This window comes from Pyxicephalus adspersus, chromosome 1 (assembly GCF_032062135.1).
Source record: "Pyxicephalus adspersus chromosome 1, UCB_Pads_2.0, whole genome shotgun sequence".
Lineage (NCBI taxonomy): Eukaryota > Metazoa > Chordata > Amphibia > Anura > Pyxicephalidae > Pyxicephalus > Pyxicephalus adspersus.
In genome coordinates this window covers 86464400-86487085 of record NC_092858.1, presented here as the reverse complement: position 1 = coordinate 86487085, position 22686 = coordinate 86464400, and the positions used below count along the sequence as shown (strand labels likewise).

The following is a 22686-nucleotide window of genomic DNA, read 5'->3' as shown; positions in this document are numbered from 1 at the left end:
ATATGGTAAAAAAAACCTTTCAGTCATGCATAGGAAGATTTACTCTTCTGGTTTTATCTATTATACTCTACATAAACAGAACTGGTTGACTGGGCATGGTGTATTTAGCTTCTGACAAATTTTATTGGGTTTTCAAGGGTATAAAACAATATTAATTAATAATAACAAGTGCATTTTAAAACAGTATATGAAACAAATAATATAAATAAAACTTATAGATGACAGTATCAGAATGGACATACAATAAAGTTATTGAAATTTATTATGTACGATCTTTTGTAAAATGAAAAAAACAAACGGGACAATACCAGGAGTAGTGGATGAGAAGGTGAAAAGATTCTGATTCCTAACAAAACCTGTCATACGGATACAAATGCTGCAGAGAATGGTAATACCTAAATGCCGGCCAAAACTGGAAGGGAAGAGGGGGAAGAGAATAAAAAGGAGAGGGTGGTAATAGTAACGGGGTAAAGGGGAAGGTAGCAGAGATGAGTTCCTCACCCCACAGGTCAGGCTGAAGAGACGCCAAGCCCCATTGCATTCACTAAGTATAAAAGTGAAGAGTCGGGGCTTACGGGGCTATTATAGTCAAGCCATAAATGCCAAACTTTTAGCAACCTCTCATTTCTATCCTGAAATTTAGATGTGATTTTCTCATTGATAAATACCTCTCGTAGTCTATTTTTTCCTCCTGAATGTGTAGATTTCCAGACCTTAGCAATGGTTTTCTTTGCAGCCATGAAAATATGGGAGATTAAAATGCAAGCCTGTTTGGGGACACACTATAGTGGACGAAATCTAAAAGCTTCCTGAGGATTTTTAGAAAGGAGGATAAATAGCACTAAGTAAATAAGATGGTAAATTCCACCAAGTATGCAGCTTGGTACCAGAGGATTGGCAGATGTTAATAGAACTCAAAGCGACAGCTGACCAAATGTCTACTCCTCCAATGGCAACAGTACGGCAATATATTGCTTCCTTTTATGAACATAGGGTGGTAATTTATGTGAGAGAGGAGTAGAGAGAGAAGATGAGGCCCACAGTGAAATCCATCCAATACCTTTTGAAAGAAGTAAGAGTTTACCAAGAAGAAGTCAAATCAGAGGTAAGTAATGAAGTCGGAGGCATGAATTCAATTCACTGCTGGGAATTTCAGTGGAGGAATTCAAATTTTCAATGCATAGCACCCCAGAGTGTGTAAATAATGACAGGACATCCATATTACAATAAGAAAACCACCAAGAAATTACAAGATAGATTTCAGTTCAGGTGGGAACAGGAGGCATCCCTGGAAGGACATCAATGGGAGATGTGATTACATTATTTTCCTGAATAGTGTACAGAGCCCCAAACACTTAGGCAAAGGTGCAAAGGTGTTGGCATTTATTTTCCAGCCCTTGCTGCTTGTTTCCAGAAGGTGATTATTTTTGACAATTTTTGCTGTGGCAGTCTCATGTCAGGACTCCCTGGGACACATAAATGAGCAAACAGGGTGGACCAGGTTGAGATTAACTTCAAGATGTTAGGTTTTACTCCTTTAAATGTGAACATCTTTTTTTCTGTTCTTCTTTAGACTGCCCAGTAACTTTCTTACTATTTATATGGTTTAGAAGCCCACGTATATATATTATATTTCAACCACTTCTATCTACCTCTAATTGAAGTTCTTAATATATGAGGGTTCTAAACGTTTGGTCCTCAAGTCTGAGAAAGCTGTTAACATATTGGAAGAACTCTGGCTTTATGTGCATATTTTAGCCCATTTAAACATGAAATAAGAAATATTAGTATTACCTTATTACACATATACTAATAAAGACCTCTGTTGATAGATCCAATATATTGGCATACACGTCTATTTAACAGTTTAATTTTGATTTCCAGGACCCACACCTTTTCACCTAACCAATTTTCATCTGTGTTTCCAGTTTCAAACCATCATGATGCTTTGTTCCTCAAATATTCTCATACACAGCAGTTTTTTTTACTGCGTGAGTTAGTTATATATCCTTGTTTCTTTTTAAATTGTTGGATTTTGTGTTTTTTTTTCTTTTCAATTTTAGTCATTGCTAATTCTTTGACCATTGCAGAAAACAATTACCCAGTGGAAGCTATGGCAATGTGCTGAGAATTTAGAGGAACCTTTGGGATATTTGGAGGATGTCAATTTAACAATGTTTAAATTTGTTTAAAAAACAGGACATTTATTCAAATATTTTTGTGTGTTGGTGTAGTAGTAGTCTCAATTTTCTATATATTCTGTATGGTTGTTTACGGCACAGGATGTGGTATTGTTACTCTAAAAGTGGGTTATCAGAAAGGTCACAAAAAGAATTTCTCTGAGCATTGCATGAGTGACCTTGCAGGGATATCCACTCTTGTGAAGACTGTCTTGAATGTTTCTACTTGTAAATAATTTTTCTTGCTGTAGAATGATGGACTTAATGGGCTACATTGTTTGGAAATGGCCTTATAACCTCTCCCAGATTGATGGACAGCAGCAATGGCTGCTCTAACGTCACTGTGTTTCCTCTTTTGACATTCTGTGAACAACATATATATTCCACATTTTACTAGACTGAAAGACTGGAAGCACTGCTAAATTATAGATCTATCCTACCAACCAATGGTCTAGACTGTAAGGAATGAAAAGGCAACAAAATATGGTTGTCTGAGTAGAGTGTATTTAGGTGTTTTCATTTGAAAAATACAATGCAGTAGTAATTTACAATATTTTTGTACATGATTTTTGTATTTAGAAATTCACAATATTTCAACCCATGTCCCTGTGAATAGACCTATGTACATAATTGGCTGACACAATTGTACAATATAAAAATAGATCCGTGGCAATGTATTTCAAAAAACAACCATTTAAGCACATTATTTAAGGACTGTTTGTATATGATGTATATTTCATTAAATAAACCTACAACCATAGTTTAAAGATAAAAAATAACTTACATTGGATGTGATAACTTACATTAGACATGGCATATAATAAATTAACATATATTGATAGTTGCTTCTGCTGCATGAATTCAGGCAATCATATTTGCAGTATAGCTTTGAGTATGGAAACAGTTGTGTGAGTTGAAAACATTTACACCAACATAAAGCATTCTAGAAGAGGGTGTTTTTGGTTAACTTACAAAGGAATAAGGATTTTTTTTCAACCATGTGGATCTGTTTTCAAATCGTATTGGTCTAATTCTCCTAGTTTGATAGCTTTGTAAATTGAGCTCTATGACTGGTATCTGGTATAATCAACCAAGCCCAGTCTCCTACTTCATCTATAGCAAATCTACTGTCTGTGACCAATTTCTCTTCTGTAGCATTACATATAATGAATATTATGTCTCCTTGGTGACCAAAGGGCCACAATTTAAGTCCCATACATTCTGTTAAGTAACAACCATTTCCCGGGTGTATGAATAAAAATGGTTGAACCATGCATTTTTATAATACTATAGAGCAAATCCAACCTGATTTATGCATTTTTATTGTTTATAAAGCAGTAATAAAAGTTAGTATTTTTTTATAAACTAATCAAGTATAGTGATATTTATTGAATCAATGCAATCTACTGTAGCTTGTAAATTCAACCTAAAGGGGTTTATTTTTAAAGGTGTTGTTTATACACAGAATGAATTTTAAGTTCACTGTATTTATAAAAGTGGCCATTAGCTAAAAAAAGGGAAATCCTCACCTCTAAAGTAAATAACTCCATAGGCCACAATACGATTCAGTTTGCAACTGTATGATTGTTTGCCACTTTAGAAAGTTGAGTAGAGTTACTCTATTCAAGTAAATGGGGCTTCTGAACACTTACGTTCAGATTATGACACCTCTGTTTCCCATTTTCAAAAGCTTGATTGCCAGGTTTCTACTGAGAACTTTTTTAATGTATTTCACTGGCTTAATCAATAAGACAAATAACAATGGTCAAAATATTGTTAGCACATCAATATTGTACTGTTTTTTGAATAAATACTAATGTGAAGTGTACATAATAATTCGATTCATTCCGTTACACTAAAAGAAAAGCTCAGGTAAATGCACAGCAAAGATGGCCTTTAACAGACTAGAAGTATTGCTCCAGGCCATGTAATGACCACTATTACAGTGCATTAGCTACAGATCATTATTTATACCAATCAATGTTTAACAGTTCTAAACCAATTTCATTTACAGACTTTAGTAAGCATTTATTAAGATGTTGATACTATATAAGCCACAATGAATGAGAGTAGCAAATGCCTGCTTTGAGACAATACTGCTTCCACTCCAGAGGTATAGACAGTTCTAGCTCCCAGTTTTTGTATTGGTCTGAAGTTCTCCACCATCAAAGCATCCGCTGAGTAGTTAAGTTTGGAGTAGAATGCTTCCAGCTGTAGAGATAACAGAGAGATGTTCAGTGTGATTATGTCATATCATGAAAGTATCATGCAGTAATGGCCATAGACAAAAATAAGAGAAATTTGGATTTATTTTAGGTAAAGACACATTCAACACTATAGCTGCATGGAGCCTGAGGCCCTCAACATTGCTCTAAGCCTAAACACCACAAAAACCTTTTAAACATGGACACGCAAATCCTGTATTGATTAAACAACAAAATACCTGCATGACATTCATCTCATTCAGACTGTGACTTTGTATTAGATACTCTACAAACCATCAATAAATATGCATATCAAATGTACTTAAAATCATGGCCAAGTCAGATATTTCTTATGCTAATAGGACATATAAAGTGATAAGTGAGTGCTTAAAGGCTCAACAACAAAAACAATTCTTTACAATTCAATGTATCTTCTTCCTTCAAAGCCTACAAAATGCATATATTGATTGTTTTGCAGGGTTTATTTAGCACTAGCCATTGTTTAATTTTTTTAGAATATTTATATTCTACTAAAGCTGTGATTTTAAATTAATAAAACAGAAGGCTATTGGGAGCACAGTTTTTGTTGTGTTCCCTAGCTAAATGTTTTTGTATTATTATGGTATACCATTATTATTGGTATATATTATAAAATAAATGTACATTTTATATCTTATATAATACTATTTCTTCTTTAAACTTTCTTCACTTATACTAGAACAAAATTTCTGTAAAAATTGCCAAATGGGGCTATGTTTCTCTTACAAAAAACAATATATGTATTACTTTTAACCTAATAATGACTCAATAAGTCCATAGAGAAATACTCAGAAGCTCTGGCTCATATGGATATATAGATGTGATACGCAAAGTGTTTACATTTTGACATTGCGATTTATTAGTCAGACTTGTTATTGACAAATTTCAGAATAGATTTCAGAATAGTTAGATTTACTATTGACAGAATTTATAGTAAATGACAAGGATAAAGAGAGAATTTATATAGAGAGAATAATAAAACTATGTACCTGTTTTTTTCCTAACAATATTGTTTTAGGAAACAGAGTCCAGGTGACGGTTTCATTACAGTAAGGAGTAGTGAGAGAACCATTATATCTGTAGAAAAGTTCTAGTTCTTTTTCATCTGGAATCAGATCTTGTAATTTCACTTTGGAAACAAGTGCAGAAGCGTCTAAAATGCAAAATAAAATACTATAAAATTCATGATTTGCCTTTCAGCTGTCTGATTTTATTAAAAATTACATTTTAGTTTAGTCTGTAGTCAGCTATGATCTTTTTTTCATAAAGCATGGCTTCTTTGTGTGCATGCATTGAATGTATAGCACTGTCTACAGTTGTCATTTGATTGGCTTACTGCAATTTTTCTCTTCTTCTGGGACTGCTCATGGTATTAAAGACAACCCCTTATAAAACATAAGGACTAATGGGAACCCATGAATATCAGTGTGGACACAGGGGCAGGGTTATGATTGTACATGTATAAGTATTCCAAAATTCCTGCATTATAAATTCCTGTATTATTGACAAGAACATGTTTGTTTTAAGTAACCCTTAAGTGAGTTAGTGTCTCTAAATTGTTTGGAAACATATTTAAAATAAGTCAAAAGCCCATAGAGGAACCTATGAAGTACACAAGGCAAAAAACAACAACTTAATTAAACATAGGTAGGTAAAGGTGTGTGATTTCAAACATGGAAATAAACTTCATGAAATCAGTAAAAATACTGTTGCATGTTTAACTTTATGAAAAACTTAATGTAGATAAGGCATTTATTCCATACCTTTTTCTTTGAGGCTACTTAGGGCCTGAATTATACCATTATATTTGCTGTTGTCCGCTTCTGTTTCCTGTAATGAAAACATAGAAAATGCAGAAATGTGTTTTGGCAAGTTTACCTAAGCCGTCTGTAAAATATATTTTTTTTAACTATTAAAAGAACTACTGTTTACATAATAAATAAAAAAATAGGAAAAAAATATATTTAAATGTAACTTTCCAATGTAATATTACTTGAATTATTTGTGTGTTCATGAACACATATTCAATGCAATCATCACTCTTAATAAACAACTGAAGGGTGTAAGCAACAGACTATGTAGCAGGCATACAGGTCAGTATTTCCAGTGTCATGTCAATGTATTATTTTGGTATTAGCTTTTCAACATGTTTAAAGCAAAAGGGACTAAATAAATGATTTTAAGTATCCTTGTCAAAATGGGCCTAGTAACATCTCGTTATATGTTTGAAATCACTGCATGCATACATTGTTACTGTTTTTTGTTTTATTAATTTTCCACAAAACTAATAAAGGAGTTGTATTTTTTTCCTCTGCTGGAGGTAAGTTTTATTTGTATTGAGACAGGGGACACTGTCCTGGTGTGATAATAGGGGCTGGTAGTACACACTTGGAGGAAGTCAGAATGCATAATAACATAACTGTGAATTTAAAAAGGGTGCAAATGTCCTTCCAGCAGTCTAGAAGTGCTGGGAATAGATAAATGGTAATTAACCCTAACCAAATCCCTACTCTATGTCTTTTATAAAGTCTGTTGTTTGTTAAGCCTCTATCCTCATGGAATACTGGTCCATTGCTAATAAGCATATCTACTCGTGCAAGGATTGGTAAACTTCTGGAGAAGGCAATATATTTTTTTTTAAATACATTGATATGAAATATATATATATATATATATATACTTGAAATAAAAAATGGAGAAAGCAGGTCCAGTAGAACTGCTAATATTTTTAGGCATCTACTATCTCTGACTATCTCAGTTCACTGTTTTTCAATTCTTGTTAAGTACTTAAATGTATGTTAGATTTACTAACTGTAAAATGTGGAAAATCAGCAAAAGGGTCCAATATTATTCTTTAATTCATTTTCATTCCATCCAAATTTGAAGTTTTTAATAGAATGAGATGGAGAATGTTTCATCCTAATACTTTATGAAACAAATGCAGATTAAGATAATTTATATATCAAACCTACTTCAATAAAAAATCCAAGCACAGCAATTGTTCTTCCTGTTCCAGAAGTTTGTCCTCCAGATTCTGATCGGCTGCTTGGATTTCTCTGGTGAACTACATGAAGCTAAATCACAGAGGTAACATTGTTTAGTGTTTTATTGCATTACATTATTTTACCTATACATATGATAAATAATTCAGTTAAAAATATTCATTTAAAAAATTCATATTTTACCAAAAACTATTTAATACAGAGTGATTTAAAGTTACAGAACATGTTCAAGCTGTGGGCCAGAGGGGGTTAAATATGAGATAGTAGATATAAAAAATGAATGAAAATGCTACATGGTTTCTTTAATGACAGGCTCTGTTTATACTTTTTTTTTTAGAAAACACCTGTTTAGATATTAGATCTTTATCTAGTGTCTGTCTTGCTTACACCAAGTCTGTTATTGTCCACAATGTATTTGTGGCTGTTTTAAAACAAATACAAATTAAATCGTAGAAGGCTAAGCCATTCTTATGCTGTTCATATCTCTAAAGTCTTCCAGAACTTCCTGCTGGAATAGACAGACCTGTCATCCTTGGGGGAGAAATCTTGCACCCCCTTTAACAGTCCTCTAGTTGTAGCTACCATGATGTGGCATAGGATAGAAAAAAACATAAATTGCACATGGGTCAGATTAGGAATCCTGCTGTAGAGCAGAAACAACAATCATTAAAAGTTAATACAATTAACAGTTGATTTACCTTACTATCATCTATATAACGCTAAAGGATAATTTAAAGGATAATCTATTTAATCATAGAATTTACCCAGGTAAATGGTAACAGTGGTCACCATTGGCTAACTCAGGCACTTGCAAATGCTTGTGCAGGCATTGTTTTTTGTACATAGACTTTAACTGAAACAGCTTCTCACCACATTTGGAAGTGTTTTTTTTTTAAGTGGTTTCATGCATTCTTTTCAATTCCAGTCCCCCAGAATGCCTAAAGCTGGTTAAAAAAGAAAAAAAAAACACTTGCAAACACCTAAAATTGTTTCTAAGGAAGTGAAAAGAAATTCTTTGTCAAGTCTATGGAGAATTTGGGGCTGCAAACCACCCCTGGATGTTGCATGTAGGGAAGGGAAACAGAAAATAAACCAATTCATTTCAATGTTAACTATTTTAACACCATAATTCTGCTTGCCAAAACTGCTAATGGGAACATTTATATAATGTCAGAATTTTGAAACATATCTCTATAAATACCGCATTTACAAAACTGGATTTCCTACCTCAGCTGCATATCTTTCTCCATCTATGCTGTGCTCTGATCCAAGAATTTCACTGCTGCCCCAGTGAAAGTGAAGCTGCTGAGCTGTGTAAGTACCTCCAAGTCCCCCTCCACTAATTGAAATTTCTTTTCCTCCTATCAAAGTTAATTCAGCTATAAAAATAAAAAAATAACAATTCAACATGTACATTTGCTTTTATTATACAACATAGCATATTTGGAATAATATGGAAGCACAATATTATTATAAACAAACACGGTAAACAACAAAAGCCTCTGTTTCCAATGTAAATTGTGGATTTTTTCTTGTTGCTGTCTGGTAACCCAGTTGGATTTTTGGATATTTTTGTTATATTGTGTTTATTTTTTAAGATTAAAGAGTGTGTTACTTAACTGTACACAGTTGACATTCAAAAATCCAGCCTTCAATATTCCGGATCCTTCAGTTTTCCGGCATGGATTTCGGAGCGCATTTTCTAATTTACACTGTTTTCTGGAGGCACTGTTTATATTTTGATGGTGCTGTACTCCAGAATCAGCTGTTCCTGCTGCTAGGGATGCTGTTACTGTCAGTCATGAAGATGATCATCCTGACAGCCTATCTGCTATTTTGCTTCTTTTTGAGGGTACAGTAATGATTAAAATTCTGAGGAACTATTTTGTTTAGTTGAACTAAAACTATGTAAAACTGTTTTATTTAGTTGGTAAACCTTAACACTTCATTTGATTTTCCCTTACTGTCATTTCATTTAGTGTTATTTAATTTTAATATATACAGCATAATAACCTTCAAAAATCCGGAATTTTCGAAAAAACTATTTGAACCTCTACTGTATATATAATCCACATGGAATATATATATATATATATATATATATATATATATATAATCCATCAATGTGCAAATATAACTGAATATACTCTCATATGGATCAAATACTTGGGGGTCAATAACTACCCTATTGAAGTAATTGTACTTTGTCCATATCTATCCTAGAACATACCCCACACATTTTGCAGATTTTACTATATATGTGTATAGCAACAGTATCTTTGCATAGTCAAAAAAACAAAAACAAAACAAAACAATCCAAGTCTAAAAACAAATAGGCTCCATTAAATGTTTTTAAATGACAGACAGATAGAAACAGTGACAAAGGAGGAGAGGGCCTTGACCTTAAATAGTAGTACACAATATTGCAGTAAAACTTACCTGAATGCCCATTGTTTTTTATTCCAAAGTCATTTTCTTCATCATATCCTTTAAAATGAAATGGCTTTAGATCTTTGCTAAATTTAGTGTTTTTTGTAACAACATTTATTGGAGATTGTTCATTGCCTTTACATGGCCATTCCCTTGGACCTGTTAATAAAGAAAAATTAAATAGAAAAACAATGGATTGCTGAATCAAAAATGTATTAATGTCTGCAAATGGCAGGCCTTATTTTAAAAAAATGATCAAAAGACATTTAAGATTCTACGTTCACAGGGATATTAAAGGCTATACATTTGGAGCTAAGCTCTACCTAATAGTTGTGTTACTCTATTGCAGGCTAAATCACTGATCAGTGACATCTAGTTGGGTTACAGAATTAGAACATTGTCATTAAATTGACTGCTGTTTATCACATATTTAAATGTACAGTATATGATTGCCAAAGTTGTGATTTTTGATTTTATTATATTTGGTATGTTATGTGTATTTCATCTGTCACATATCTGCATAGAGTAACTAACAGACATTGTAGCGCAGACTGAGTGAGAGTTCCTCCAAAGGTTGTAAGGTTTAGCATTTTCTGACTGTTAGATAAGTAGCCAGTGGCATCAATTACTTTTCTAAAATCTTTAGGAGGAGCATTTATTCTAATGGCCAACAAATTAAGAAGCATTCTTCCCACTAAGTACCAATAAAAGGGGCATTCTTCCCACTGATCAAGTATAGGAGAGCCCTTCTCCCACTCGCAATAAGCAGGCCTTTTTCCCAAAAATTACCATTATAAAAGGGTCATTTTTTCCACTGATTACCAATATATGATAGTTTGTCTCTAATGCACATCAATATAAGGGACCAAGTCACCTGCATTTGTTTTCTGGACATGAATAGTATTAGTATCATTTTTTTAGTATGAAATATGTTTGGTTGTTCAAAGTAATAAATATGCTATGTACACCAGATTCTTTATACTTTTACTTATTTTTATAACTCAATTTACTAATCACAATAATCTCTTATGAGTTATAGCTTTAGTAATAATTCACAGGGGTTCCATCAAAACAAAAGGTATTTTTATCTAAAAGAGAAAGGCAGTCATGTTTTATCATAAAGTGATCACATATTTGGATACGTTTAATTGCTGTGTAATAGTAGAACCTGGATGACCCAAAATGGACAAACACAAAAGCATCCCTGCTATGATCTGATTTTAGCTATAGTTCAATTAGTTTATACAGTAATCTGATAAATATTATTGGCTTTTTACCTTTACAGGTACTGCTTTTTACGATTTCATAACACCATGGTTCACCTGTGGGAAAAAGAGACAAAATATAAAAACCCAGCAATAACAGTCTTAAAGATAGATGTCTTAAAACAGAGGTCGGCAAACTTCGGCCTTTAGGCCAGGTACGGCCAGAAACGGCGGTAGTTTGTTCCGCCGGAGCTCCGGAGCCACATGCGGCTCTTGAGCCTCCGTGTTGTGACTCCCTTTCTATTTACCGCGGCCGGCGTTAAATAGGGAACTTTCAGGGGGTGTTCCTGGTGGAGCGGAGCCATTAGGGCGGGACTCAAGAGAGAGTCCGGCCTAGTGTGCTCCTGCCTACCCCTGGAATGGCCTAGTGGCCAAAAAAGTTTGCTAACCTCTGTCCTAAAACACAAATTAGTAGCTTGGTATGAAAATTACTCGTAATTTTATTTCAGTGTTTATGCATCTAAACCACAAACAGTCCCAATAGTAAGGCCTTTAATGCACACTTTAAGAAGCTCACAGGGTGCAATAAAATGAGATAAAGCACTTTAAGTACAAAATACTGCTCCACAAGGGTGAAAGTAAGGGTGGAGTTCGGCTTTAAATATACCAGCTTTTACCCAGACCAGCTGAACTGGATTCAGGGTGAATCCAAACAAAACGTGTGCTTAGTCTTACAGTGTGTACAAACTAAGCAAAAAAGCACGCGACCTGCCAGCATGCTGTAGAGAAGGACCCTTTCTATTGGGGAAGAAGTGATCTCTATGCAGGGGTCTCACACCCCCCATCCAGCCAGCGCTAAAAAGCTCCGTTCAGCAGGGGGGAGCATAAAGTTTGCTGATTGCAGAACTTTAGGTCAGGCTTTTCTACTCAAACTGTGGCTGCTTTCTAAAAAAAATATACTTTAAAATATTGAAGACCCGTGGAATCTAATACATTGCTGTAAACCTCAAATTATATGGGGTTTTGGTATATAATTCGTTTTAAACTGGCAGTTAGTTATATGCTGTTTTAAGCCAGTGCACATTCTTTAAAATATTTTGTGTATGTGTCTACCAGTATTTTCCAGTACTCCAGCTCTGCTATAGTTATATACTGAGGCCACTGACTCCTAACAAGTTCAAGGTAACACTTGCAGAAATGTCTGCAAACAACAAATTTAAAAATGCAGAGACTAGGCTAGACTATACAAAAAAGGTACTGTACATGAATCTGTGCTGATATCAGTGACTTTTTGGAGAGTGAGCGCCAGCACAATCACTGTGAAAGTGAAACCTTTGTTTAACTTGGCATAATTGCAGGGGTCTGGCACAAAGACTGTTAAAGTGAAAACAAACTAAAGTAGTCAGCACGCTTGAGAAGAACATTCTTAAATGTCCAATTAACCTCAGAGGAAGGTCTCCATGAAGCACATCTTAAAGTGTATGTATATCCTAACACTAAATTTTTCTTACTTGCTATACTGGTCATCTAAATATTCCATTAAAAGTGTTTTGTAATATCTGTTTAATAAGTGCAAAAATACCTGTTATTTTGCCAGAAATCTTAACAGCTGATAACTTTTGAGTGGTTGTGATCTTGGCCAAAACTTCTGCATGTGTCACTAAACCAGAGATGACCACTGTCATTTCCTATGGGTGGAGGACATCTCCAGGTCACCCTCTTCTTCCCCCTCCATAGAACAGAACAGCACTATGTGTACAGCATTTGTTTACTCCAGAGCTGCTGGAAACATTGGATCAGGAAACAATTGGCCTGATTTATTAAAGCTCCCCAAGGCTGGAAAGTACACCCTTTTATCCGTGAACCTGGGTGATCCAGCAAACCTGAAATGGATCTGGTGCAGAATTGAAAACATTGGCTAACAATTGACTTTTAGGAAATCCATTCCAGGTTTGCTGGATCTGTCATCAATAACTGATGTCTACCTTGCCAAGAGGTCGAATAGGTAAACAATGGTTCCTCTTCTATTCTAAACAGATTTGATGAACCCAAAACTTTTGCTGAACCCAGAACAAATTGAACCTCAACAGATTCATACCACTACTGACCTCTCCTTCTTTTAATACTGGTTCTCTGGCTGTCATAGTGGTTCACTGGTTTCAATATTTTCTCAGTCATTGACATGGAACAAGTATGCAGGTAGGAACTTTAAAGTTTCTACAAACTTACCTGATCTGCATATTTGCAGTGCCTGGAAGTATTGAAAACAGTGGATCAGCATGGTTAACAAGCAACTAGATTTTTAAAAGGTTGTCAAAATAGCAGCTCCTATATATCTCTGATGACAGGTTTACCTTATTTAAATGGAGACATAAAAAAGAAACTACTGCCAGCGTTCTCTATCCCCAGAACTCAGTGTGTGCGAGTTGTTTGTTAAGCTTACAAGAAAACAGCAGGGAAATGCTTATCTCTTTCCAGCTACTTGCATGCTAAAAAAGAATATTTACAAACTAGTTAAGCTTGAAACACTATACCCTGGCTGCTTTCTGTCTTTTTGTTTCTGAAGAGCAACCTGCTTTTTTTCTTTCAAAAGTAGCACAAATCTTTGTAGTGAAAACAGACACTGTTCTAGAGTTAAATTCAGTCTGTTTTATTCAAGTGTTCAATTACAGATTACAAACTTGTTCTCTCAGCACAGAACATGTTTATTAGAACAGGATCACTAGCAAATCACAAATGCCATCCAAGAAGCTGGTTCCATGAAAATGGTAGAAAAGTATTAATCTGTTTTTGCCAAACAGAAACTCAGTGGTTAGCACTATGCAGCGCTATGTCCCAGGTTCGAATCTCAGACAGGACAATATCTGCATGGAGTTTGCAGGTTCTCCCTGTGTTTGTGTGGGTTTCCTCCAGGTACTCCGGTTTCCTCCCACATTCCAAAAACATGCAGTTTGGTGGATTGGCTACCACCCAAAATTGACCTTACACTGTAATAAAGACATATGACTGAGGTAGGGAGATTAAATTGTGAGCCCTTTGAGGGACTGCTAGTGACATGACTATAGACTTTGAACAGCGCTGCCTAATATGATAGCGCTATATAAATACTGGGTAAAAATATAAGAATAGTTACCAAATTCTGAAATATTTACCAGATAAAGTAGAAAACTCTAAAGGCTTAGTATAAAAGACAGGATTGTTAAACAATGGACTACCAAAAATAAATAGCTTTTATGAGCAGCCTTTGTATGAATGGGGGGAGTTTTAGCTTCCCTGAAAGATTTTAGTGCCCTATGGTGTTCTGTTACAAATATTTGCCCTTATTTACTGGTTAGTGGACAACAGTTTTACAAGCAAGGAAGGTAAACAGGAAGTCTGTTTTTTCATTGAAGTTCAAGACCTTTGTTGGGGATTTTTTCCTCACTATGAGCAACTCATAAGAATCAGGACTTTCTATTAGATTCTAATACATAATAAAATACTATCTGCCCCATGCATGTGCATTGTACCACTCCTTCCTATTTAGGGCAATGTCAGGTTGGTAACTCCACCAATGGTGATGGTATATGTTAGATGGTAGAGTCATGTGGGAGAGCACTCCACTAATCTTTAGAAAATGGTTCAATTCTGGCTCCAAACCTTGTAGAATCACGGATACCAGATACTGAGCAGTAAAGTCACTGGACTCACTAGTGAGTAGGAGATTTATGGCCATGGCAGCAATTCACCAGTTAAGATTGCCCTTTTAACATCGACCTAAGAGTCCATAGAAACCAACTTTGTCTATAGTACATTTAAGCAACAAAAGTTAAACATTTTAGAACAATAAACAACATGGTTTTAATTAAAAACCATGGTAATTGCTCAAAGTAGATGTGTAGTTTAAAAGATTCATTTGTCATGTTTACAGTACATCAAACTGTAGAATAGGAGTGTCTTTCTCAATGACTGAACTGTAAGAATTTAAGACAACAAATCAAACAGTAATTTGAAATTGATCTTCTTTACAAAGTTCTAATTGGCATAATTCAAAGTACATTAGTCACATTTCTATTGGCAAACATAGAGATTTATTTATTTTGTGGTAATGTCAGTCCTTGCACTTTGTTCAGTTTACAACCTTCATAGTAATTTAGTTAGTTGCATTAAACCAATATAACCTTGTACTGTTATTATTAATGGTGATTTGATGGCTAAAGATTAAATGTGACAAGTTCACTCTAGATAAGCCTTTCCAAGCTCCCCCTCTGCGTCTCTTACCTTGAGGAAATTTAGCTTTTTTGTCATAAAAACAAAACTCATTGTACAAAGCATATTGGGATCAACAAAGCAAGCATTATTTGCTAGAGAGCACCAGGATATTTTAAAATCCTATACACAGTAATTTCCAGCATGGAACAAATTATTTATTCTATGTATGCTTATAGACTGTTAATTTTTTGAAATGTAACTGAGCATTACATTTGCACAAACTAACTGCAATATATTAAGCACCTGAGATCCACCATGCTGACTACTTTTCGAAGGTGCATGTTGTATTTTTTTCACTAAATGATGAATCATTGACATGAAATGTTTATATATATATATATATATATATATATATATATATATATATATATGTGTGTGTTTGTATATGTGTGTGTGTGTGTGTGTGTGTTTTGGAGGTTGGTAATTACCTAAATGTAAATAAAATCAAACTAGAAAGAGTAGTTCTCTCTCATACTGGTGATGTGTATAGGCCTGGGAACACCACTCCATTTAATTATGATATGATACCATATGATTCCCAAAAACACTGATTGATGGCAGCTTTGGTTGGAATATTATGTAGACTAGCCAAAACCAGCCCATAGTCTTGGATAATGCTCTATCGTACCACAAAAATAAACTAATTTCTACATTGAAAATAAATAGACAAAGTATTTGATTCATGTTACTCTAAGGACTGTAGTGAGTGTCTACTTGCCTAAGTAAAGAGATACATGAGACAATATCATGTGATGTAAGACCCCACTAAACTTCTTACAGTGAGCCCAGGCTGTCATGACACAGCCCCTGAGCCTGGCATCATGCAGCCTGGGCTCTAGGTGTAAAGCTGCAAGGAACTACAATTGTATAAAGCCTATCCACAGCTTGATGCTGGAGAAAAGGAAGGAGAGTTTTAGTTTTAAATTCTAGTTAGAAACAGGAATTCAGCTTTAAGTGGTTTACCACTTTAGATGTATCCTAATAGGTCTGGCTGACTTTTCACGTCCTGTATTACTCTGAGTTGTTCCTACATTTAATGGCTAGGCTAGCATCCATAGCCCACACAATTTAATATTTACTATGCATTCATTAATTTGGTTTATTATGCATAGTGGCAGTCACTAACGTGTTTAAATTTGATTCCACAGAATTGTGTAATTGTCAGTTTATTGAGTTCATCAAGGACAGTATTTCTGCTATTTCTTCCTCATGCTATACAAGATCATTTGAAAGATTCCACTCTTTAGGGGAAAAATAACAGCACCTGAAGCAAACAAGGCAGCATTATCTATTTTTAGCTGGCACTGTGCTTTGTTTAGAGATTTCTGTAGTTTGATCCAATTTGACTTATTCTGTTTGATAGGTCACCAATCTGAAAGGCAAATTCAACTATTACTACTACACTACTGCTCTACATTTCTTTTAGGGCACCTAAAAGTATTTCAAATATATATTAAATCTCTAGTCTAATCTTAATCTATAATAAATCTATAGTTTATCGTATATGTCTTCTAACAAAATAAATAAAAAGATTAAACAGTATGCATGGAAATTTTTCCACTGAAATAAAAAAAGTCATGACTGTAGATTTTGCATTTGGCAGTACCCATATTTACACAGACTTGTGTATTGGTGTACTATTGGTGTACTCCTGTTATTGGGGTCCTAATATTCCTATTAAAACAGCTAACATTCACAACTAAGCATCACCAACTGACTTTCCATTCTCCAAAGCGATGTCCTAATTGTTAGTGAGGGCAATCTCAAAAAGTCAGTTTGTGGGGTTTGGCACGAAATAGGTTTCTTTTGCTCAAAAAAGTAATTGGGGGGATCTTGTGGTATATTTTCTCTTTAACTGTGTAATTTGCATGAGAATCATGAAATGTTTTTAAAGATGTACACAGGTGTGTACATTCACACAGGAGAAAGGATATCATTTAGAAATTGTGCACATTCAAGGTTGAACAGCTGCAGCTGTAGTCCGAATAATGTATATTAATGATCAAGGCCTGTTTACCCATGAATGTGGTTTCCCAGAGTAGCAGTGGGATATGCTGATATGCAAAGAAACAGGCATATATACAGTTCATTATTAGTATATATAGGAATAGGTACAGGTACATTATGTACAATGTGCCTGCTGTATCCTAAGGTTAACTATAGAAATTAGAGGACAGTCAGATATGCAGATATAATACAACCACAACAATTTTTTTTCTTAACTTACATAAATTGAATTGTTCAAATTGGTTGAGTATATATGTTTATGACATACGAAACTAGCAAAGCCTTTAATGTTGCTTCCTGTGGAAAACCACTAGTGACTGGCTAAAATAATCCAATTTGGCTAAGATTAGTAATCCCAGGGGTATTTAGTGTATTCTCATTGCATACATATTTGCCTGGCACACAGCAGTAAGCCCCAAACTTACACCATGATGCTGCTCTTGAAAACCAGTGGTCATGGTAAATGTTATCCAAATGTTATTCCAAACAAAGTATCCACATACAGAATGATTTATGTCAATCTTTATCAACTTTACTTTTCAGTTCCTATCTAATAAAGGCTCACAATAAACTATTTCAATACTTTAGTTGCTCTTTGTTTTGAAGGCGTGTATTATATAGACAGAATAATACTCATGTAAAAATAATAGTGTAACGTGGTGCAGTTCTGATACTAAAGTTAGATATTAATTTCTCTGAATCCTTGATGATGAAAGCGTTTTCTTCCTCAAGTAATCTGGAAAGTTGTGAACTTTGCATGATCTTTGTGACTATTAGCCAAGGGGAAAGTAAGTGAAGGACTAATGCAGAAATAAGGGTTTTTAAACTGCACGACATCAACAAAATTATGTCCCTCAAGCTTGCTGAAACATTACTTTAGGAGATGTACTCATGACAACTATAAATTTACTTGGCCATTCTCTGAGAGGTCATAACGTACAAGATTTGGCTCCTTTTTCAGTACATACAGGTTTATTACATATATAAGAAATGAAGTACTTGTGTGGGTTGTGCTTTAAAACTGCATCTTAGCTAAATTGTCTAAACACACTAGGATAAGAGCTTCTACAAAACAGAAGTCATTCCATGTAGTTTGCTATGTTCTGGAATGCAGATAAATTTCATGCTAATTTAAAAATCCCTCCATTTGTTTTTGCCATATATATATATATATATTTATTTTTTTAAGTTTCTAAGTTCTTCCTAAATAGTCTAGAGATTGCAATGTGTATGTTGCCTTGTAGACCATTCATGCAGCCATTCATGCCAGTTAAATGGTATTGCATGTGAATTTCTGTATTTTTTTATAATATATATCACAAGACAATTAGGATTGAAAACCATAATGTTGTCCGCACAAAAACAATGGCAGTTTTAAAAGTAAAACAACCAAATTCTTGGAGGCACTATAATAATAATATACCAAATTATGTCTTGATTCATTTGGCTATTTTTGGAATTAAAATGTGGTTATAAATGATTAACATACATTAGGTAATTAGTTGCCTAGTGTATTGCCATCATTAACCTTGATCACTTAGTTGAGTATTGGCATTTCCTAGTAGCTTAATAAACACAATTAAAGTATACCTCTATATAAAACTTTTTTTGTTCCTTATCATTGCAACCAAAATCCACCACAACTAAGAAATCTGAAATTTCACAGTTGCCACCATAACAGTATTTGAAGGGAAACCTTTCGATAAGGACACTTGTTCTAGTGCCTAATGTCTAGGCAGGGAGTTCCCCTCACCTTGTGACATTTTCCTTTTACTGCTTGCTGTGTCTTTGGTAGAAGAATCAAAGGGAAATCACTCCAATGAAAGCAATAATAAAAAAAAGCATTGCTTTTATAGTATATAGTCTGACATACTGAAATAGGTGGCAGGTTACTGTATAGAGAATAACACTGGTTATAAACTATAAACAGCCATTTCATTCTAATACTTGGCCTCCTAAAGAGAAACTTCTTATCAACTGGTGACATTTTTAATAATCCTATTGATTGTTACTGCATATCATTGCTGTTAGTGCTGTCTTGTAACTTCAAGAGAAGTCATGTGTCCGCAGTATTTGTATAGCAGTTACAAGGTTATCTCCTAAACTTTAAGCTAATTACTTCACTTTTACCTTTTTTCTCCTATTTTCCATCTCCTCTAGGTTTAGAATAAATAAAAATATTCAATTACTACTAATAAAATAAAACCTATCAATAAGTAAGCATGCCCTTATACATATGATTCTATGTAAATTTATATAATTTATAGATGCTCAATAATCATGTGATCAAGTCAAGGACCCAGTAAGGTTAAGTGGGCATTTGAAAGGGAAATTCATTTTCCTTGCTTAAATGTTGGAAATGTCCTCAAGTTTACTGTGCTGAGCTGTCATAAACTATATACCCTTAAACAGACATCATCTTTTACTATCAGCTGTTTAAAAGCAGGGATATGAGTAAACTGCTGAAATAAAATATAACCCTAAGCAGTATTTGTCATTTCATAAAGCATTCCTAATTTTTTTATTCTAAAAGGCCAGAACATGCATGGTATAGTCTCTCCAACACAAAATCTGTCATTCAGCATTTTTTACTTGCAAAGTGGCTTTTAAAAGAATTGACTAGATAAACAATTTCGGAATCCTGTTTGAGTTTGTCCTTTTACTGTCCTCAGTTGCAGAAAGAGCACAGCATACAGAGCATTTTGTAAAGAACACTGTTGTAAGCAGATGAAAAGACTCATCTTACCTTCTGGTGATGTCAGAATGCTAACAGGCAGAGTGAGGAAAAAACACAAATAGGTGAATGTCATTCTTGCAAATCTACCAGCAAGTGATGCTGAGAGCCAGAATCAATCAGGATCTTTATACTGTGCTCACATCTCTGCTGAGAGTTTTTATACAGGAGAGGGTACATAGCTAAGAAGGTGAACTCCTCCCTCCACTGAATATTCCCTGATTCCACCAATAAGTGTCACTCATTCCTTATCCTTGTAAACTTGTAGCAATGACTGATAGTATATTCATCTTTGCCAGACATAAGGAAATAGATTTTAGTTTTAAAGAAATTGCAAAATGATAGTGTAAGCTCTGTTTTAAAGGAGAATTCTAGACTTGGCTACTAATAAAATCCATGAACAGTTACAAAATGAGTAGTCAGATATATCAAATAAATATTTTTTTACAATTAACATTTTAGTTTGTTTACCAGCTTTTCATTGTAAACCATTTTGCATTGGCAGACTTTTGCTGAGATTCATATCTAGAATTTATAACAAAAAAAATTGAACCATACAGTGATACATTGTGATTCGTTCCGGATGCTGTTCACAGGCATCATGACAACCTCTTTCTTTTTGTTATGATAATGTTTTAGGAAGAAGTTGCTTAACCAGATACCAGGTACTCATTGCACATATTTCCTAATATTAAAATACATTTATATTGGGACAGTTTAACAAGTTAGTGTATTTTGCATGAGGAAGATGATTTATGTTACTAAAAATAGGGATAGCTCTTTTGTATGTTAGGGAGGAAACATTAACTGTAAAGAGAATGCACAGACAATGCACAGACAAGCACAAATATGAAACCATTTCAGGCACATTGCTAACAGAGGTGACACATCACTTGAAATTTAGGGAGTAGAAAATGTGAAGATGAAAATATATCTGCAGCTGATAATGCCTGTCATGTACAGATATTTGGCAAGTTGACCATTGCTAAAGTTGCTCTATACCAATATTTGTAATCCTGTTATTTGTTTGATAGGGACATCCCCTTCCACTTCCTAGTTAATGGACTATGCATTCAGGGACTACGTTTGAACTTCATAGAATAATATATATCTTTTTTGAGTATGTACCTTTTCTCTATGAATGAATAAACATCTGCCTTAAACAGAATATGAACCCTCAGATTTCAGGTTGGTGAGCAATGCATCCATATAATCTTACCGAATAACAAGAAATCATTATGAATGTTGTGTGCTTTGGTGTTTATAATAGTGTTCCTTATAACTGAATTTTATTGTCAGGTGGGCATTCCTATTCATGCATCTGCAATGACTGTAATGACTTTCTGATGTTGTCCGATGTTCTGATGTTTGAATTTGCTGATATTGAAAGCTCCACAGAGATCAGTGTGTTAAACAGGAGAAGGATGTGTACCTAAACTGTGTGAGGGGGCCAGTTTGTGTGACAAAAGTTTACCCTACTCGGTGTAAGGCTATCTGTGTGAAGCTATGAGGACCATTGATAGAGTAGAATGAACATAAAAGCAAATTACACCACCACTATGGCAGTGATAAAAAATAAGAATGGAGAATGGTGTGTAACTGCGCCAAAATCACAATGGAACTTCTGAGGTTGCTCCGAAGCCCAACAGAATGTGTAAATCAGGACTTTGTGATGACTGTGCCCTGCAATGCATTGTTCCCTCTAAGTTGTGAATTACATAATGCTTTCTCTTTTGAATAGTTGGACTTCTACACTCACTCATGATGCCTATGAGGAGTTTTTTAGAGCCTTACCATGTCTGTTCCATCCCTCCACCTCCTGGTTTATTAGTTCCCCCACAGAGCAGTATCACCATCTTCACTGGTCTTGGGTTCACAAATTCTTCAACACAATCTGGTTGCTAGCTGGCTTGAGACCCATCCTGACCTCAAGAACTATACCCTCCTTTTACACCCCATAAAATTCTTAAAAAATGTTATACCCAACTATATGCTATGTATGCGAACCAGTGGGTAATTTCCCTGGGCCACTTGAGTTCCTACTTTGCTAACCTGAGTCTCCCCTCTCTTCCTGACTCACTACTTAAAACCTTAGCAGCTCCCGTTTCTACTAATGAGATGCAGTGGTTGATTAAAGACCTAAAAGTCTAAACTAATATATTATCTAGCGCATGTCTAAAATTGTTTTCTTTCCTTCCAGATCTGGACCAGATTCCTGGTAAATATATAATTTAAAGCCAGGACTTGGTTCTGGTCAAGAATTTTACTTGAATTCCATTATCAAGATCCATTTATATTGTTCTTGACTACTATCACAGCTGTTAAACTACAAGCAAAAGAGATTTGGCTACACCCAGTAACTGCAAAAAAAAGTTGTTTTTGTTTTGGACAACTACGTTGAAAACTTGGAAGGAAAGGGCACTATTCCACCTTCGTCATCTATTATCTTTTCCTGTACTCAGAGAGTTCATGAACTACCTCAAACCTATTTTATGCATATTTACAGACATAACACTGTGCTCTCTCTTTTCATTATTCCCCAAGATTTCCAGACCAAACCTCTTTTGAAAGATTGTGTGGAGAGGGACCCTATTCCAACCATCTCTCTACCCACAAGGTTGCATATATGCTCAC

At 34.7% G+C, this 22686-nt stretch overlaps 1 protein-coding gene across 1 annotated transcript; it reads right to left on the bottom strand.

The window, feature by feature from the left end:
* Positions 1 to 2662: 2662 nt before the first annotated feature.
* On the bottom strand, positions 2663 to 20178 carry CA4 (carbonic anhydrase 4). Its single transcript, XM_072417073.1, has 8 exons — positions 20065 to 20178; positions 11133 to 11177; positions 9865 to 10014; positions 8653 to 8804; positions 7396 to 7497; positions 6187 to 6253; positions 5413 to 5576; positions 2663 to 4391 (listed from the first exon to the last, which is right to left on the bottom strand). The coding sequence occupies exons 1-8, from the start codon at positions 20126 to 20128 to the stop codon at positions 4212 to 4214; spliced, it is 924 nt and encodes a 307-aa protein (XP_072273174.1). The 5' UTR covers positions 20129 to 20178; the 3' UTR covers positions 2663 to 4211.
* Positions 20179 to 22686: the final 2508 nt, after the last annotated feature.